Raw genomic sequence first — 18,033 nt, 5'->3', positions numbered from 1 at the left:
TTGAAAACTGCTTCAAAATTTTTCCAAAGACCATATTGAAAATGTTTGCTGCATCCCAAGATGAGGCAACTTGCTGGGCCTCATCTATTCTGAGTTAAAATGAGAATGCAGAAATGTCTGCAGGTAACGATTCTTTTTGTCAAAATGAAAAATGCAGCATGGCACAAGATCTGTTCCTGTGGTCATTGCATATGAAGTCACAATCCGTACGCAAAAGGATCAGAGCTTGTGGTGTCATGAGTAGTTCTCTCATCATCTGTTCTTCCTTGACCTCTCCTTCTGTATGCCTCTACAAAAACATTAGTTAAATTTCTGACATTGTCAAAGGTCTGGGGTCTATGAAGAGTCTCAATCATCCAGATCACGGTTGTCCCAAAGATGCTTTTTTCAAGAGGCAATTGGACTTTCTGGGTTTTTTGGAAGATGTTTCACCTCTCATCCAAGAAGCTTCTTCAGCTCTAACTGGTCTAATCTGAGTGCCCTAAAATTGGGGGGGGGGGGATCTATAATCAAATGGCCAAAATGACTGCTAAAATCTTAGCATCTATATTCATTAAGGAAATGGGTTTTTAAGGGGGGGTGTCTCAATATAACATGGCACCATGAGTTTGACACCCCTGAGTTAAGAACATTTAGTGAAGTCCTTGCCTACTTTAGGAATACCTGTGATGATTGCCTTACAAAACTAAAATTAAAGCAAAAAAGATGTTGAGAGAGTGCAGGGAAGAGCAACAGCGATTATTAGGGAACTGGAAGCTAAAGTTTACGATGAACAACTGAGGGAATTCGGTGTGTCTTGTCTAAAGAAGATAAGAACTAAGGGTAATATGATGACAATCTTCCAGTACTTGGGGGATTGTCACAGAGAAGAGGGGGTTGTCCAAAGCACCGAGGCAGGACAAGAAGAATGGATGGAAGATTATTAAAGTGAGATGCAGCCTAGAACTAAGGAGGAATTTCCTGTCAGTGAGAACATTTAATTAGCGAACGGCTTACCTCCAGAAGTTCTAGGTGCTCCATCACTGGAGTTTTTAAAGAAAAGTTTGGACAGCCATTTTTCTAGAATATTATAGGGTTTCCTTCTCAAGCACTAATTCACCAATAAACCAATGTTTTTTGTTTTATTTTAACCAAAATGCCATGAAAAATATACCACTCATGATTAAGGTGACTCTCAACATTTTCCTATATGTGGATTTTCACAAATAGCATATCTGTACAAGAGCTCTTATCTGAATGTATACAATTATGTTTTAGAAGCAGAAAAACAAAAGCTTCTTAAATTCGTTTAGCAGCAACCAAAGATCTAAGCCAGACCATAGAATAATAGGAGGCATAAAGCAATACCATAATAATTCATAAAGTTTTTTTCTCTAAAAATTTATCACCAATCGCTACTTCTTTTTTCATGTGAAATTGTAACAACTTGACTTCAAATCAAAGCTTTAGTGGCATTGCATACCAACAACAATGCCACCATTGAGATTTTTTGAATATGAATAGACCCTATCATTTTCAAGTTCTATTTGTTTAACAAAATATTATTCAGGGAAGTAGGCACTGAGCACTCTGTAAGAAAGGGCCAAGGAAAGGGCGGTTACACAATAAAATATGTTTTTAACAAGGATATTTTGGCCATCAAAGAAGGCTAACAAGATTGATGCCAACTCTTCCAAAAGATTAGAACAGTGTTTGTCAACCTTGGAAACTTTAAGATGGATGGACTTCAATTCCTAGAATTCCCCAGCCAGCATAGCTGAAAAAGCACTTTTGGGAAAGACTAGTGGTGGGATTCAAATCGTCTCATCTTGGGCACAAAGCCAGCTGGGTAAACGTGGGTTAGTTACTTCTATCAACCCTAGGAAGGATGTAATGACAAATCACTTCTGAAAAACTTTGCCAAGAAAACTGCAGGAACTTGTTCAGGCATTCTCAGAGGATTGGAGACAAATGAACAGAAGGGGGTGGGAGGGAGTTAAAACAATCATGATACACAGCGAAAAGCCCTATATCAGTGGTTCCCAACCTTTTCTATGCCTTCCACCCCTATGGAATGTTTGATTAGTGTTCAAAAATAATTGTGAATCGTGACTCATCACTAAGGGACACAAGCCACTCTTTGTCACACCCATTAAAATTCCATCTCAAAAGGGAGCAAGACACACTTTGTTGCACCCCCATGAAATCATGCTTTCTGGGGTGCAGGCACCCGCAGCTGGGAACCTCTTCCCTATATGCATCCAAGGATGATAATGTCAGTAAAATTGTTGGTTTTCCTGCAATGTTTTAGGACATTAGATACAGTTTTAATAGAGACCGTGATTTGGCAACCAAGAATTCATTCAGACTGATGAGTAATTGAGTAATTATATTATTTAGTCTGTAGGCCAAAAAGGACGTAAAAAATTTAGAATCTTGAGTAGTGCTACAGTGTGATATCCTAAATGAATTGGATCTTTTTTCTTTTGTTTGTTTAAGGAAAACAGATTCTGGAGTATTTCCATGAATTGGAAATAGGCTGACCTTCTGAAATAGTGTTACAAAGGTGAACTAAATTTGGAATAGTTATCTGGCAAAGCTCTTAAAACATTCTGCCAGAAACACAGCACGGCCTACTGCTTTGTTGTATTTAAGATTATTTAAAAGCTCTATCATTCCTTCTAGGGATTTTTTTTTTTGCTTTTCTTTTTTTTAACATTAAATGTGGGTATCTGAATTACTAATTTCCTTACTTCCTGTAGTGACAGGTCCATTCAGTAATTTTCCACCTATTGTTTTATTCCCATCCATTTGACATTTAAGAAGGGAAGGTAGGAACTTCAAATTTCTGTTGCCAGGCTCATTTTTGTTTTCAACAGGAAAGTATTTTGTTAGTATATGCTGAGCTCCAAAGGGTGGGGTGGGGATCATTTTCCAAAATTTCATTTCAAAATCAGCAGTATCCACCCAAAAGTTTGATTCAGAATATGTCCTTATTATACCAATATATCTGTGAAATACTAAGGTCTCTAATACAGCCTTCATAGCATTGCATGCTACCCAACAAGGAGCTAGAAAATATAATTTGGCTATTAACAAAACTGGTTTTACAAACAAAACAAATTTACTTTGAAAAAAGACATTAAATCTCATCCATGCAAGGAGGAGTTACTAGAATACAGGACATTCCTTGTTTTAGTAGGCAGAACTCCAGAAATTCCTCAATGGCATGTTGTCCATGCAGGACGCATATTGTTTTGACCTAGGCTTCCCAAGAGCATGAAGAAAACTCCTTGTCCTGACAAAAAAACCTTTTATTGGTTTATTGTGAATTCTGCTCATTCACATCCAGCAAGGTCTTTCAAGGGAGGATTTACAGTCACAGACCTTATCTGGCTTGGAGAGCTACCAGGCCGATATTTGCAAAACTTGGCAAGGAGTCTTGGAGAGTCACCAATTAAGCGAACAAATTGTCTCCTGCAAACACCACTCCCCTTTTGCTCCTCTTTTATTTCCTCTGAGAGGGGCCATTCATCGTCCATTTGTGGCCTTATTCCCAAGTCGACCCGTTCTTTAGCTGTTCCCTTCATCTGGCCACTCTGAACATGCGTACACTGGGAACAGACTCCAGCTGTTTTTCTTGCCTCACTGATGTCTGACTCTGAAGGCAGCTGATAACTGGCATATGGCTCTGGCCTCCTCTCTGCCTCTGATGCAAAGCCCTTATCAGAGCCTTCCCCAGACTCTAGGACTGGCCCATCTTCCTCCCCAACCTCCTCACTCTCCGAATCTGCTGCAAGCTCTGGCCACTGGCAAGCACAATACATCTATAGCAGGAGGGCTTATCCTTATATTACAGGTTAAGCATTCTTTTAACAACAACATGTTGTGCAAGTTTCCTTAATTCCTGCCTTGAGGAGTCTGGATGTTGAACTTGACATATTTTAAGATTGCCAAACTTGAGAAACTCTGGGGTAATGCATTGGTTGGGAAAGAAGAGAGTGAAGGTTCTGGCAGCTTCTTCTTCCCAGGCCCCTCTTCTCCAAATACAGGTATTCTGCCTTAGAATATTGGATAAGCCAGGGGGAACCAAGATGCAACTCTGCTGGAGCAATCTTTCAGATTTATTACATTGGGAAACAGGGAACAGAGCTCGGCTTTTCCTGTTATCTTTCAAATCCAATCCAAGGCAATCAGGCCCAGTTTCGGTCTCCATTGACATAGATCCCTTCAGGTTCAAACCGGTTCTGTGGGCATGCCTTTTTTGGGGGGGGGGGGGTTGTCATGTGACTGAGTGGGCGTGGCTATGTAGTCATGTGTCTGGGGAGTCAAAAGACAGAAACTCACTTTAACAATGTTCTCTGGGGGGGTTGGATTAGATGACCCCCAGGTCCCATCCAGCCTAGATTGCTGTGCTCTTTCAAGGTATCCTCTGAAGCTGCGTCTAGTGCAAGTTTGTGGTCCTCCCTCCCTCCCTCCCTCCCTCCCTCCCTCTCTCTCTCTCTCTCTCTCTCTCTTTCTCCCTCTCTCCCTCTCCCTCCCTCCCTCCTTTGAAGCACCCCCTTCCTGGGAACAAAAACAAACCCCAAATGCTAAAAAAAAAAAGTTTAAAAAAAGATCCTACCATTGTGCAGTACAGCTTTTTTTTACTTTGTTAAGTATTTTTTTTCTACCGGTTTGGGCGAACTGGCCCGAACCGGTAGCATTTCACTCCTGGGTTTGAGTCAATAAACCAAGATTTGGGTGATGGTAATGTGTTGGGTGATATCTGCTTCTGAGATGCATTGCTTAAAGCTGCCACTTCCCTCCCTCCAGCACTACATATCTCAATTTTCAGGGAATACACTAAAGCCCCACAGCACTTTTCCAAGAAAAGCACCTCGATACACACAGGTGCACCTATGAGCCAGAACCGTTAACCTCTCCCATGACACGGTTCCGTTACTTCAGTCTCTGCATCTCTGTAATGCCATTTCCCTCCCACACAGTCTCTTTAGCAAGCTTTTCCCATTTTCCTTCTTCTGTCATCAGCCTTTCCCAAATGGTGGGCCTGCCACCGTTGCCCCTCCTCAACAGATGTCTCTTCCTCTCCTCCCACCTGTCTTCATGGTTCGTGTGCTTGATGTAAGCCCTTCTCCTATGACCTGTGATTCTCAAGGACCAGGATGCTCATACCCACTTCAGCCTTCTCCTCACTTGGGAGGAGGAGATCCAGAAATCGCCCGTTTGGGGAATCTCAAATGCAGAACACCTCAATGCCTACATCTTGTTAGTTGAACACCTCAGGGGTGGGTTCCTGCCAGTTCTAACCTCTTCTATAGAAGAAGTTCAACAAATCTACAGTGCCGTTTAGAACCAGTTCCAGCTCCCTCCCCCCGCCCGTCCGCACATCATCAAGATGAAGAGCGAGAGGAGGGATTCTGGGAGTTGAAGTCCACAAGTCTTAAAGCTGTCAAATTTTAAAAACCTCTGGGGTTTTTTTTCTAAAGGGTTAGGGGTGCAAGGGTCTTGTAACTTGTCAGCTTTAAGACTAGTGTGCTTCAAATGCCAGAGTTTCTGAGCCAACATTTTGATTGCTAAGCAAGAGCGTTGTTAAGTGAGTTTCACAACATTTTACAAGTTGGCCACACCCACCCCGTCACATGGCTGGCAAGCCACTCCCACTCGGTCACATGGCTGGCAAGCCACTCCCACTCGGTCACATGGCTGGCAAGCCACTCCCATAAAGCAGGCCACACCACTGGAGCACCCTGACGAGAGATTTGAATATGTAAAGCTGGGGACTCACTCACATTTACCCAACTCTGGGTTAGGAAAAGGGACTGGCAGGCAATTGCTTTCCCAACCCCAGCCAATCCTTGGTGAGAAAGGAAGCAGGGAAGCCATCACTTCAGTCGTTCTTTTATCAAAACAGAAAGGACGGTGCCAATAGACAGCACCAGCTGTCTGTTAAGGCTAAATAGGGCTCAGCAGTGGGGGAGGGTGCCAAGTGTTATGCTACCAACCTTCTCTGGCAGTTCAAGGGCAGCTGCCATCATCTCTTTGCAATGTCTGTGGAGACAAGCAGGTCATGGTTGTCCCAAAGTCTAGTTGCCTTTGCATCTCTTTGCAGTCTTCCACTAGACCTGCAGGCCAAATATAATTTTCCTCCTCAGTTACGATTAAGGATAAATCCTTGTTTTAAATAAGCCAATGTCTTATTTATGAAATACAGGTAATCCCTGACCAGTGGTGGGTTCCGGATCCCGGTGCAACCAGTACAGGGCCCGGCGTCCCCCCACATGCATGCATGCGCATATACGCATGTGTCCTTACCTCTGCGATGCTCCAGCTGCTCGGCGGAACATCACACAGGCGCCGTACGCTCCGTGCGCGGAAGCGCTGAAGAGCTGAAATATAGGTAGGGAGCTCGGGCAGGCGGGTGGGCCCTCCGGAGCACCGTACCAGAATGATACCTAGTGCTCCCAGCAGGCACCGTACCAGGGCGTACCTCCTGAAACCCACCACTGTCCCTAACTTACACCAGTTTGTTTAGTGACTGTTCAAAGTTACAACAGCACTGAAAAAACTGAGTTATGATCATTTTTCACACTTAGGACCTTTGCGGCATCCCCACAGTCACACCATCAAAATTTAGATGCTTGTCAACTGACTCACATTTATGACGGTTGCAGTGTCCCGGTATCATGTGATCCCCTTTTCTCACCTTCTGACAAGCGAAGTCAATGGGGGAAGCCAGAGTCTCTTAACCACCATGTTACTAACTTAACTATTGCAGTGATCCGTTTAACAACGGTGTCACGAAAGGTCATCAAATGGGGCAAACCCCCTTGTCTCACTTAACAACAGAAATGTTGTTCTCAATTATGGTCGGAAGTGGAGGACTACCTGCATTGCTTTATAATCCACAAACCAACAAATCACGTTGACTGTTCTAATTATGGCATTTGGTTTTTAGTTATGGGGAAGATTATTGTTTAGATAGATTGAAGATACAGTTAACTATCCCTCGCATATGCATTTCCTCAGATTTTAGCTGCATACTAATTACATTGATAGTGTTTCCTGATTGCTTATTTGTACCTTATAACTACCATTAAGTGTTGTACCTTAGGATTCTTGATGAATGTATCTTGTTTTTTTTATGTACAGAGCATCTGCACCAAAGACAAATTCCTTGTGTGTCCAATCACTCTTGGCCAATAAAGAATTCTATTCTATTCTATCCTATTCTATTCTTTTTCCTGAAACAAAGGAGTACTGTGGCCAATAAAGGATTCTATTCTATTCATTCTATTCTTTCTTATTCTATTCTATTTCCCGAAACAAAGGAATACTGTGGCCAATAAAGACCAATAAAGAATTCTATTCTATTCTTTCCTATCCTATTCTATTCTATTTCCTGAAACAAAGGAGTACTGTGGCCAATAAAGACCAATAAAGGATTCTCTTCTATTCTACTCTATTCTTTCCTATTCTATTCTATTTTATTTCCCGAAATAAAGGAATACTGTCGTCATAAGTCAAGGACAAGAATCTTGGGGGTGGAGTAGATCAAAAGAGGCAGAGAGAGGCAAGCCTCAAGGGAAATGTCTAGTTTGTTTGGAAAAGCCTGCATAGCCTTCCCTCGGCCAACCTCTGAATGCCACGACCGCAACACTTGTGCCCACCTGTTGGAGGTCAACCCTGACCTCGAGCCCTTTGCCCTAATTTTGGAACTCTCCAAAAGACCAAAGTGGGAGGGGCGCCAGGACAAATCCCGAGCCTTTCCTCGCGTGGGGCTTTACGCGTGGGGCCGCCGTTCCCCGCGACTGGCTGCCGCCGCCGCCGCCGCCGCCGCCGCCTCGCCTCGCCCTGCCGGCGTCCCCAAGCGAAGCTGAGCCTCCGGCAAAGAAGAGCAAGGACGGCCAGCTCGGGAAGCGGCGGAAGGGCCCGGACTTCCTCTCGCCTCTTCTCCGCCCTCCGTGATTGGCTCGGCCGGATTATGAAATGCTCGAAATGGGAGGCTGCTCGCCGCCTTTGCCGCAAAAAGTCGCCCGGTTTAAAAAGAGCCCAGCGCGGGGCTGCGGAACTAGAGGGCGAGTAAGGTGAGGCTTAGGTCGCCGGAGCGATGAAGTCGGCCCTGGTGCTGCTGGCTGGGTGTCTGGCGCTGACCGCCTATTACGTCTACCTGCCGCTTCCCAGCACCGTCTCCGAGCCTTGGCATCTCATGATGCTGGATGCGACGTTCCGGTTCGTGCAGCAATCGGTAAGAAAATGCGCAGAGGTCCCTCGCTCGCCTACTGGTTCTCCCTCCCTCCTTCCCTCCCTCCCTCTTTCCTTCTGTCTGTCTGTTGGTCCCCCTTCCTGTCGGCAGCTCTCTGGGTTCACACGACACGCGCAGTTAACCCGACCAAGAAGAGAGCTAGCGGTTACCTTGGCAGAAGCCGCCCAACACAGTCTCTCTTATCCAGGGTAACAGGATCGAACATCATTCGATCGCCAGTTTCTAATTCCACCCATTGGGTCCCAGACACACACACCCAGACACACACACACACACACACACACACACACACACACACACAGAGCTAGTTTCTGATTCCACGCATTCGGTCCAAACACACACACACACACACACACACACACACACACACACACACACTGCTAGTTTCTGGTTGCACGCATTCGGTCCCAGGCACAACACACACAACACACACTTCTAGTTTCTGATTCCTGCATTCGGTCCCAGACACGCAGGCACACACACTGTCTGCTAGTTTCTGATTCCATGCATTCGCTCCCAGACACAACACACACATGCACACTGATAGTTTTTGATTTCACCCATTTGTTCACAACACACACACAAAACACACACTACTAGTTTCTGATTCCACGCATTAGGTCCAAACACACAACACACACACACACACAGAGCGAGGAGGGGGGGGGGGCGTTTAAGTCGGTGATTGGGTTGCCAGAATGGGTTGCCAGCGTTCCTGGAGCAATCTACCGGAGAAGCGGATCGGGTGCGCTGCTGCTTGTGGTGCCTTTAATCGGCCTTAGCCCGCTGGTATGCACTGGGGCTAATGCCGCTTCAGCATTCAGCATCGGAAAGGCGCGCCTCCTCTGGGTTTTTGGGACACATCTCCCCAGTTGCACCTCCCTAGTTTGGCGTTCTCTGCCTTGGGCAGTTGGTTTGGTCTTCCTGGTTTAGAAAGCCCCGGCGGGAGTATCGTTGTGAATCATAAAAACCGAAGCCTTCCGCTTTATGCGACCCAAGCCTTTCATTGAAGTCTTCCCTCTGGAACAGCTACAATCAGCTGAGTTGTTCAAAACGCTATGAAAGGCGCAGTTTTCTAAAAGTTTTCTAAAATGCAACCAATTTCGTTGTATTTAAGTACAACGACAATAAAGATTATACTTATACTTACTTATAAAAAAAAGGATAAACTGATTGTTATGTAACCATTTGAGAAGAAATATTTAGAAATGACTTCCTGAGTAGTGTTGTGGTTGTTGGCAGTTACTCCCTTCTTATTTACACCTTAGTTAGCGTCTCCATACATTGTCCAGGCAGCCTTGGTGACGTGTGTGTGTGTGTGTGTGTGTGTGTGTGTGTGTGTGTGTTTTTCAGTTGCCCACAGATTTTTCATCATTTTTAATCATTAGCCTATAGTTCTTAAATCTGCCAATGGACTTCCCTATCCCAAAGTAAGATAGAGTATGACGCTGCCAGCCCTTTGACTTAGTCCAGACAAGAAGCACAAATCACGAGCACTATCATACCTTTAAGGTGGCTCAGTGGCTAAGAAACTGAGCTTGTCAATCAGAAATGTTGACAGTGCGGTGGTTCGAATCCCTAGCACCGCATAACAGAGTGAGCTCCCGATACTTGTCCCAGCTTCTGCCAACCTAGCAGTTCAGAAGCATGTAAAAATGCAAGTAGAAAAATAGGAACCACCTTTGGTGGGAAGGTAACAGCATTCCCTGCACCTTCGGGGTTTAGTCATGCTCGCCACATGACCACAGAGACGTCTTCCGACAGCGCTGGCTCTTCGGCTCTGAAACGGAGATGAGCACTGCCCCCAGAGTCGGGAACGACTAGCACATATGTGCAAGGGGAACCTTTACCTTTACAAGGTTACAGTACAGGTAGTCCTTGACCCTAAGGTGCTTTTTTCAGGAGGCAACTAGCCTTTCTTGGTTTTTTCTTTTGAAAAAGCACCTTTAGGACAACCATGACCTGGATGACTGAGAATCTCTACAGACTTTCAGGTAGTCCTGGAGTTACAACTATTTGTTTAGTGATCACTCAAAGTTACAACGGCCCTGAAAAAAAGTGACTTAGGGCAGTTGCATCATCCCTGTGGTCATGTGATCATATTTGGGGTGCCTGACAACTGGAATGTATGGACGCCGGTCGCAGTGTCCCAGGGTCTTGGCACCACCTTTTGCGACCCTCTGAAAATGGGGAAGCCAGATGTTACTAATTTAACAACTGCAGTAAATTCCTTAAAGGTGGCAGGTAAGGGTCTGACTGCAGTCGTTAAGTTAGGAACACAGTTGTTAAGTGAATCTGGCTTCCCCAGATGCAGAAACGTTGTTACAGAAAAATGGGGCAAAACTATCTTGCTTAGCAACATAAATTTTGGGGTCAGTTGTGAGGACTACCTGTTATAGAATCTTGCAAGTCTGAAAGTTCCTTTCTTACTTTTACTTTCCAAAAACTAGGGAAAGTCCCTTCTGAGATATTTCTCATGCCCTTTTTAAATTCTGTGGGCTGAGATACCTTTTACATGACATTCATTTAGGCTGCAACTTTTCCTTGCCCGACACTCCAAGGTTATTGGTACACACTGTACTATTACATATACTGCTTAGCTTTAGAACTCATCCAAGTTTATTAATACTGATAGTGACTGTTTGAAGTTACAATGGCCCTGCAAAAAAGCAACTTATGACCATTTTTCACATTTATGATTGTTGCAGAGTCCCCATGATTTACGTTCAGACACTTGACAACTGATTCACATTTATGACAGTTGACTCACATTTTCGACAGTTGCAGTTTCCCACAGTCATGTGATCCCCTTTTGTGACCTTCTGGCAAGCAAAGTCAATGGGGAAACCAGATTCACTTAACAACCGTATCACTAGTTTAGCAACTGTAATGATTCACTTAACAAATGTGGCCAGAAAAGTCATAAAATGGAACCCACTCATTTAAGAAATATTTCGCTTAGCAACATAAATTTTGGACTCAGGGGTGGTCGTAACTTGAAGACTACCTGTACAGTGAGTAGTCTTTCTCAGTCTCAACCTTCTAAACCAATTGGGTCTCCACTTCCATAATCTCATAATCTAATTTTGATGGAGATTATGAAAATAGCAATCTGAACAGAATGCTAGGTGGGAGAACGTTGGGAGATATAGGAGTCTCCAGCTGAAGAAATAGTGTTCGAAGACACAACACACATACACTTCAAACACTGTAGTATAATCAATATAGTTCAGGTGTTTGTGACCCACACTTTTCCAGATCAACCAACATTTTTTTTCTTCCTAGTGTTTTCTCAAAAATGCAGGGTCTGGTTTTTTTTCAGATCACCCAAGCCTGAGATTGTGGGCTGAGAGACACATGTTTGTTCTCTGCCTTGAGTTACTTAATGAAGTAATTAATTGGAATACATATCAAATCAATAAGTTCACCCAGCTGACTTTGTGGCTAGGTTGGGCTAGAAGTCATCATCTCCTGGTTTCTAAATGGGTACCTTAACCCCTAGATCAAACTGGCTCTCCAACTAACATAATACAGCTAGTTCTCAACTTATAACCTCAGTTGAGCCCCAAGATTCTATTGCTAAATCAGACAGTTATTAAGTGAGTTTTGCTCAGTTTTTACAACCTCTCTTTACAACCTCACAGGTGTTAAATGACTCACTGCAGCATATTTTAGGATTTAACTTGATCTAGGAGATTCAGTGGTTTCCCATTTGAAACTACGCTCCAGTCTCTTCATATGTCGTGAAGCCAAGCTAAATCCAAAAATGCTAAGAGAATTCTTGGAAGCCTGACATTCAGGCAAATCAGCAACATGAGCCTCACATTAACTGAATTCTGGGTGGCATTTCGTGCAACCTGGTGTCATTCAAACGCATTATGAGAAGAAGGCCTAGTTGTCTGGAGAAAGTCTCTGTTACTGGGATAGATGGGAAAAGAGGATGACATGTTAATCTATGTAGTTGCTAAAACTCCTCACCAACGTGATGGTACATAGTCAATTGGTAAACTCAGGAATGAGACATTAATTAGAACAATTGACATGTGTACCTCCCAACCCTTATTACTTTGGACAAGAAATCTAGAAACACTAGTAGGGCCAGCTGGTGTATATAAACAGAGAGCAAACTCTACACTCAGTATCACTGCTGATGTTACCTAATCAGGTAATAAAATGTGTGCAAGCAAACACAAAGCTCAGACTAAGGATTACACAATTACAATAAGATTAATTTGCTTGGCTGCCCAACTCACATTAAGCAAAAATTTGACCTAAGCTTATTATAATTTACAAGCCGCACCTTTTAGCTTAACCTCAAGTGTAACGTAAACCTCTGTGGTTATGAAACAAGCACACTTCGTGTGCAAAGTGTGAATTTAGCCTTGGGACTCCAAGACTCTTATTAACATGCAAGGACTGGCCAATAAGATACGTATACACAGCTCAGTTATCCAACTTTAAACATCTCATTACTTTCTTTAACCCTTTTAAAACAGATGCTGACACATGACTAAGTTAGCTATCCTTTGATCCAGCCCCACAGAGATAATCAGAATGTAGGTGCCGAGAGTTATTGGGAATTTGCCAAAACACAAATTAAAAATAAATAAGTAGGTAAATAACAGGTGTTTCCCAAACACCTGGCTGTCATCCAAATAACATTACCTGCATTTCTTCTAAAAATAAGACCCAACCGAAAATAAGCCTTGCATAATTTTTCAAGATGCTTTTAATTCAAGCCCTACCCCAAAATAAGCCCCAGTTAAGATTGTCAGCCAGCTGGATGCATTTTAGTAACACATTTCCCCCAAAATAAGCCCTAGTGCATCTTTTTTGGGGGGGGTTAATATAAGACCCGACCTTATTTTCGGGAAAATATAGTATCACAACAAAAAAACAATGACAAGTACACGGCTTAGGCAATTTGACATATTGCAATAGCTTTTGAACCCTGATTTCTTGGAATTGATTAAGCATGGCAATAAGAATGGTTAGGGTTGCTGCAGTTTGGTTCCTCCCTGCTATCAAACAATCAAGGAAAAGCTCCAGCTGGAATGCCCGGGACTTGTTTTCTCTCTTGAACGAGAAAAAAAAATCAAGACTAACCCCATGACTGAGCAGGATCTTTAACTTACGTTTAAAAAGTATGTTGTTTAAAACTATAGTTCCCATCAATCCAAACATATCCGATGGCAAGAGATAGTAGTTCAAAATGTACATTCTCTCACTTCCTCTCTCCTTTAATAGCACTACAGTACTCCAGCCCTAAAATGTAGATTTATCTGAGAAACAAAACTTGTTCATATATTGAAATGGTTTAGGAGAAACTATAGAAAAGAGGTATGCATAGACTAATGCAGTGATGGCTAACCTTTTTTAAAGGTGTACCGAAACTTTGTGTGTGCGTGTTATTGCGCGCACGAGTGTGCGTGCCCACCCACCTGTGCATGCGCTCGCGACTCACCCACCTGTGCATGCATGAGTGGCTTTCCCGAATCCTGGAGAGGGCGAAAATGGCCTCCCTCAGCCCTCCAGAAGGACAAAAATTAGCTGGCCGGCACACACATGCAAGCTGGAGCTATGGGCTGCCGAGACCTGCCGAGAGCTGCCATGCCAGCGAATATGGCTCGGCATGGCACCTGTGGCACGCATGCAGAGGTGGGTTCCTACCAGTTCGCACCTATTCGGTAGAACCGGTTCGTCAAATCTACCGAACCGGTTAGAAGAGGTTCCACCAGTGGACCCGGAAAGCAGGCCACACCTACAGAAGAGGTTCCACAATTTTTTGAAACCCACCACTGGTCCTTGGATATGATTATTCTACACTATTATGCTCATATTTATAAAACTCAGTGCCTCTGTGAAAGGTAAGGATGACTACCGCATTTGTGGTGCAATCAGAACATTGTGTGTGTTGAAGTTGTTTTAATGCAAACCAAAGATGCCTTTTAAAAAACATGTTTACATCATATTCTTATGCATGCCAGTGCTGTGTGTGAGGTAATTTAAGGTGGTTCTGACAAGTGTCGTCGGCATCTTCATATCTGGTCACATGGGCGGCAAGCCACTCCCATCCGGTCACATGGGCGGCAAGCCACTCCCACAAAGGAGGCCACACCCACAGAGTAGGTTCGAACAATTTTTGAAACCCACCACTGCACGCATGCCATAGATTCGCCATCACGGGACTAATGCATCCAGTAAAAAAAAAGATCTTGAGCTGGAAAATTACATATTTTTGAAATCAACTCTTCAGACTAGAACTTTGTGGATACTGTATATATGCTAGGAGCTGCCATCATTCTTGGTCTTAAATTTAATCTCGTAATTTAAAAACTACGTTTCAGCAACAAAACCTTAACTCTGACTGCTATCTTGTGCCCAGTTACCTAGATGTGAATCTCACTGAAATTATTGGAACTTACTTTTGAGAGTTGAAGGAGGCAGGAGTTAGCGAATATCAGCAATTATTTGCATTTTGCTTTCTCGATGATAGCATCTAGGCACACTTGGCTGATCTTGTTGAGCTGGTATAGGGTTTTCTGCTTGAGCAGGGGTTGGATAGGAAGACCTCCAAGGTCCCTTCCAACTCTATTAACTAAACAAATGTAATAACTAGGTTGCTTCTTGAATGGTAGACCGTTAATGCTAGAGGCTAGCTTGGAAAGTTTTTTTTTTTTAAGCCTATAAGAAGGCTGCAATGGAGAACCAGTTGCATGCTGTTTCCAAGAAAAATCCATTGTGGCTTTCCATGAAGTCATTCAGGTCATAAGGTTGTCTGTAAATTTTGCTTTCCTGATCATGTCTGTTTATGATTGCTACACGCTTAACCCTGAACCTTGGACACTGGAAGCTGCTCTTTCTGATATTTGAAATACAGTCACTGAGTTTTTACCCAGTTCTGTCTTAGCAAGACTTGCTCCAATTTGTCTGTTGTCTATTTCCCCAAGGGGTTACTTGAGGCAGAAAATACTCAATTTATATCCTTCCCAGTTATGCAAGGCATTTTTCCTCTCTGTAACTAAATAAGAAAACTGCATTACGTCGCTCACCAGCCAGACAAAGGCTCAACTTTCTAATCGTGTAGTTGCTGGCATTTACTTATATTTCATATTTATTTTATTCGTTACTTATTTATCTTGCCTTTTCGTCTAAAGGTTTCCAGCTGATGTACATGACTCTACGCCCTTACATTTTAAAATCCCAACTCTCCTGTAACGTAGATGAAATAGATTAAGGTCACCAAATATATTTAGTTATTATTTATGCCATGAGTCTGTCATCTGCACCTCTATAACTGTCTGGTTTGGTTCTGCAACCTTCAGAGGATAATTAGAACTGCAGAAAAAAACAATTGCTACCAACCTGCCTTCCATTGAGGGCCTGTATACTGCACGAGTCAAAAAGAGGGCTGTGAAAATATCTACAGACCCCCAAACATCCTGGACATAAACTGTTTCAACTCCTACGCTCAAAATGATGCTATAGAGCACTGCACACCAGAACAATTAGACCAGCGATGGCAAACCTTTTTCGCCTCGGATGCCAAAAGCACACGCATGCGTGCTATCACACGATCTCGAGTGCCCACCCACATAACATAATGCCCCCCCCCCTGTATGGACCGCACATTTTTACGCAAGGCTTCCTCGCCACTCCCTGCTCTGGCTGCTTCCCCTTGGCTAACATCCAGTGAGGGGAGAAGTTGCTCTGCCACAAAGGGGCAGAGATTGGGGTAGGGTGGGGGTGGGATGCTCAAATGTGCTCCTGTGTCAAAAAACCTTCCGTTTATCATTCTCCTGTGTAAAGATTGGGCCCTTTTTACTCCGGCAGGTGTGAGTCTGGTTGCTAAATCCCCCCCCCCTCTATTTAAGAGGATCCTGGGCATTATAGTCAATAGACAAATGAGGAAGGGAGCTGCTGGCACAGGGGAAAGACAAGCAGCAAGGAAATAAGAAAAAGCAGCTTTTTTTCCCTTCAAGGTGGCTGCTCTGTTGTCCTTTTCTCCATTTCAGCCCCACTCCATGGAGCTTGCCCCCCCTCACCACCGCCCAGGTCCTCGCTTCCCCCAAGCATTTCTTTGCCTACCTAATTTCCCCTCCGTAGCATTTTTCCATCGTGTTCCTTGCCGTTTTGGACAGGAAAACAAAGTTTGTGGGACTAAAAAACAAACAAAAACCTTCAATCAATCAATTCCAACTTTGCGAGATCTATCCCCCCCCCCAAGTTGTAATTGATTGATTGATTGAAGGTTTTTTTTTTTTTAGTCCCACAAACTTTGTTTCTCTGCACACGCTAGCAAGAAACGCGATGGAGCTGGAAATCAGGTAGGCAAAGAAATGCTTGGGAGAAGCGAGGACCTGGGCGATGGTGGGTGGGGAAGGCTCCATGGATGGTGGGTAGGGAAGGCTGAAATGGAGAAAAGGGCAAGAGCAGACACCTAGAGTGAAAGAAGCCTCTTTTCTTCTTTCCTTGCCACTTGTCTTTCCCCCCTGTTGGCAGCTCTCTCCTGATTTCCCTTTGGATTCCAGGATCAGGCAGGGTCCCTTTTAGTAGCACTGGGGAAAGGAGAACAAAGCAGCCAGCACAAGTGAAAAAAGCTTCTTTCCTTGCCACTTGTCCCCCACCCCCTCCTGCCAGCAGCTCTCTCTCCTCATTTCTGGTTTGCGTTGGGCTGTTTTTCGCCCTTTGGAGGCTTCAGGGAATCCTCCGGAGATCAAAAAACTGCCGAAAATCAGCTGGCCAGTGGGCGCATGCACGCTGGAGCTGACAGGCAATGCCTCGCGTGCCTCGAGGACAGTTTTTCCTCAAACGCCGTCACTCTGCTAAACAAATAATTCCCTCAACACTGTCAAACTATTTACTAAGTCTGCACGACTATTAATTTTTCCCATCCTTCCTATCACCCATCTCCTCCCACTTACGACTGTATGACTGATTTATATTGACTGTTTCCTAGTATGATTTGATTGCTTATTTGTACCCTAGGGCTACCATTAAGTGTTGTACTTTAGGATTTGTGACGAATGTATCTTTTCTTTTTGTGCACACTGAGAGCATCTGCACCAAAGACAAATTCCTTGTGTGTCCAATCACCCTTGGCCAATAAAGAAGTCTATTCTGTACTGCCTCCGTCCAAATGAGTTCTAATGACCTCTGTGGATAGCATGTTATCCTATTTAGTTATCCTAAGCAAGGGGTGTCAAACTCGATTTCATTGAGGGCCATATCATGGTTGTTTTTTTGACCTTGGGCGGGCCAGGGTGGGCATGGCCAGCTCGGCATCACTTGTGTCAGAGGCTCCTCTCGTGGCCTTGGCGGGGCTGGGGGGGAGATCCTCCTGCAGCCCTCTGCCAGAGAAAACGGAGCTCCATTTTTGGCCACAACAGCCTCTTCTAGCATTCTGCCAGTGAAAATGGAGCTCAGGAGGGGGCTCTGTTTTCACTAGCAGAGGCACTACAGGCCGGTCACTGTTAATAAGGTGGCCCCGAGGGCCAGATCTAAGCACCTTGCGGGCTGGATCCAATCCCAGGTCTTGAGTTTGACACCCCTGTCCTAAACAAAGCCTGCGGGGTTTTCTCCCATGCCCCTTTCTTTTTTTAGCAGATTTTTTTATTAGTTTTTCCCTTCTACAGCACCTTACAGTCATGACATCAACATTGTTATGTCATCATACCTGTACATGTATATAATATTTAGCTTCTATATTTACACACCTTTATACACAGTTCTATATATATTTATATATAGTTTTTTGGCTTAATTAATTTCATTCTTGTTTTGCAGCC

At 44.0% G+C, this 18,033-nt stretch overlaps 2 protein-coding genes across 7 annotated transcripts in view; one reads left to right on the top strand and one right to left on the bottom strand.

The window, feature by feature from the left end:
- Window positions 1-15,582, bottom strand: part of ECT2 (epithelial cell transforming 2) — an 84,475-nt gene extending 68,893 nt beyond the window's left edge. For 4 of the 6 annotated variants that reach the window (XM_032224971.1, XM_032224972.1, XM_032224965.1 and 1 more), the window contains exon 1: window positions 7,650-7,811. The gene's annotated coding sequence lies outside the window, so the exon portion shown is untranslated. Of the gene's footprint in view, window positions 1-7,649; window positions 7,812-14,670 lie in introns of those variants that run through there. The other 2 variants (XM_032224967.1, XM_032224969.1) reach the window with 1 other exon arrangement.
- The window catches only part of NCEH1 (neutral cholesterol ester hydrolase 1), a 30,593-nt gene continuing 20,516 nt past the window's right edge, over window positions 7,957-18,033 (top strand). Inside the window, exon 1 of the mRNA XM_032224973.1 lies at window positions 7,957-8,227. Within this exon, the coding sequence (XP_032080864.1) occupies window positions 8,090-8,227 (138 nt within the window). The 5' untranslated portion in view covers window positions 7,957-8,089. The remainder of the gene's footprint in view (window positions 8,228-18,033) is intronic.

The sequence above is a fragment of the Thamnophis elegans genome, chromosome 10, assembly GCF_009769535.1.
Source record: "Thamnophis elegans isolate rThaEle1 chromosome 10, rThaEle1.pri, whole genome shotgun sequence".
Lineage (NCBI taxonomy): Eukaryota > Metazoa > Chordata > Lepidosauria > Squamata > Colubridae > Thamnophis > Thamnophis elegans.
This window is presented reverse-complemented; position numbering and strand designations above follow the sequence as displayed.